Raw genomic sequence first — 781 nt, 5'->3', positions numbered from 1 at the left:
TATTTAGCCCGCTACGGGTCCCTCGCGAGACACATTAGGTCAAACATTGTGCTCTACACCCTGATCTCCGACGTTGGGGAGAGAGAGGGCATTCTTCGTGGACGTCTGGATAAGGAAGGCGTTATGGTAATCAACAGGAGAGCCTTCCCTTTTAGGACATCGATCTAGGTAAATTTACCCGAAATTCAGTTACCCGCGTGTTCGTGGTCGAGCAAGTCAAACTCTGCTCCGATCGTGTCGTCGAACCACGCTGCCGAGACAGACCTTGAGGAGAACCTGTGCGGTGAGTTCTTGGCCTTTGTCGCCGGTCCAGGGCACCGTATCAACCATATCTCGAATATTGTAGGTTCCAGACAAGGCATCGTCCATTTCCTTCAGATCCTCGGCAGCCTCAGGCTCACGTCCGACCTGAAAGAATTGAATGCCAACTTGCCAGGGTACGGCACCGCATGAATCGAGCTTCCTGGCTACGTTCACAATCACACTTTCGACGTCGTCGCTGGGCACGCCGTCGGTGATGACGATGATGTTACCTGGCTTGACGGTTGCTTCGTGGCCGCGAGACTGGCGCTCGATCGAGTCGGCTACTTCGGCGAGATACGGTCTGAGGAGATGGCTGAGTCGGGTGTCGGTCGGGGTGCTACCGAGAGGTCTCACGGTCTTGAACAAATTTTGAACCGCTGCCGTGGTTGTGATATTGGTGTATCCACCATGAGTTGAATTCGGTTTCCAATGGTTGAGGAAGTAGATGTCGATCCCATCGGCATCGTAAGTTGTGCAG

General features: G+C 53.6%; 1 protein-coding gene across 1 annotated transcript; it reads right to left on the bottom strand.

The window, feature by feature from the left end:
* Positions 1-216: 216 nt before the first annotated feature.
* On the bottom strand, positions 217-781 carry A1O9_13181 (uncharacterized protein; the record flags this gene model as incomplete). Its single annotated transcript, XM_013397911.1, has 1 exon — positions 217-781. A coding segment is annotated over one exon (565 nt), but the record flags the coding sequence as incomplete, so codon positions are not given.

Source organism: Exophiala aquamarina (assembly GCF_000709125.1).
Source record: "Exophiala aquamarina CBS 119918 chromosome Unknown aczIA-supercont1.127, whole genome shotgun sequence".
Lineage (NCBI taxonomy): Eukaryota > Fungi > Ascomycota > Eurotiomycetes > Chaetothyriales > Herpotrichiellaceae > Exophiala > Exophiala aquamarina.
This window is presented reverse-complemented; position numbering and strand designations above follow the sequence as displayed.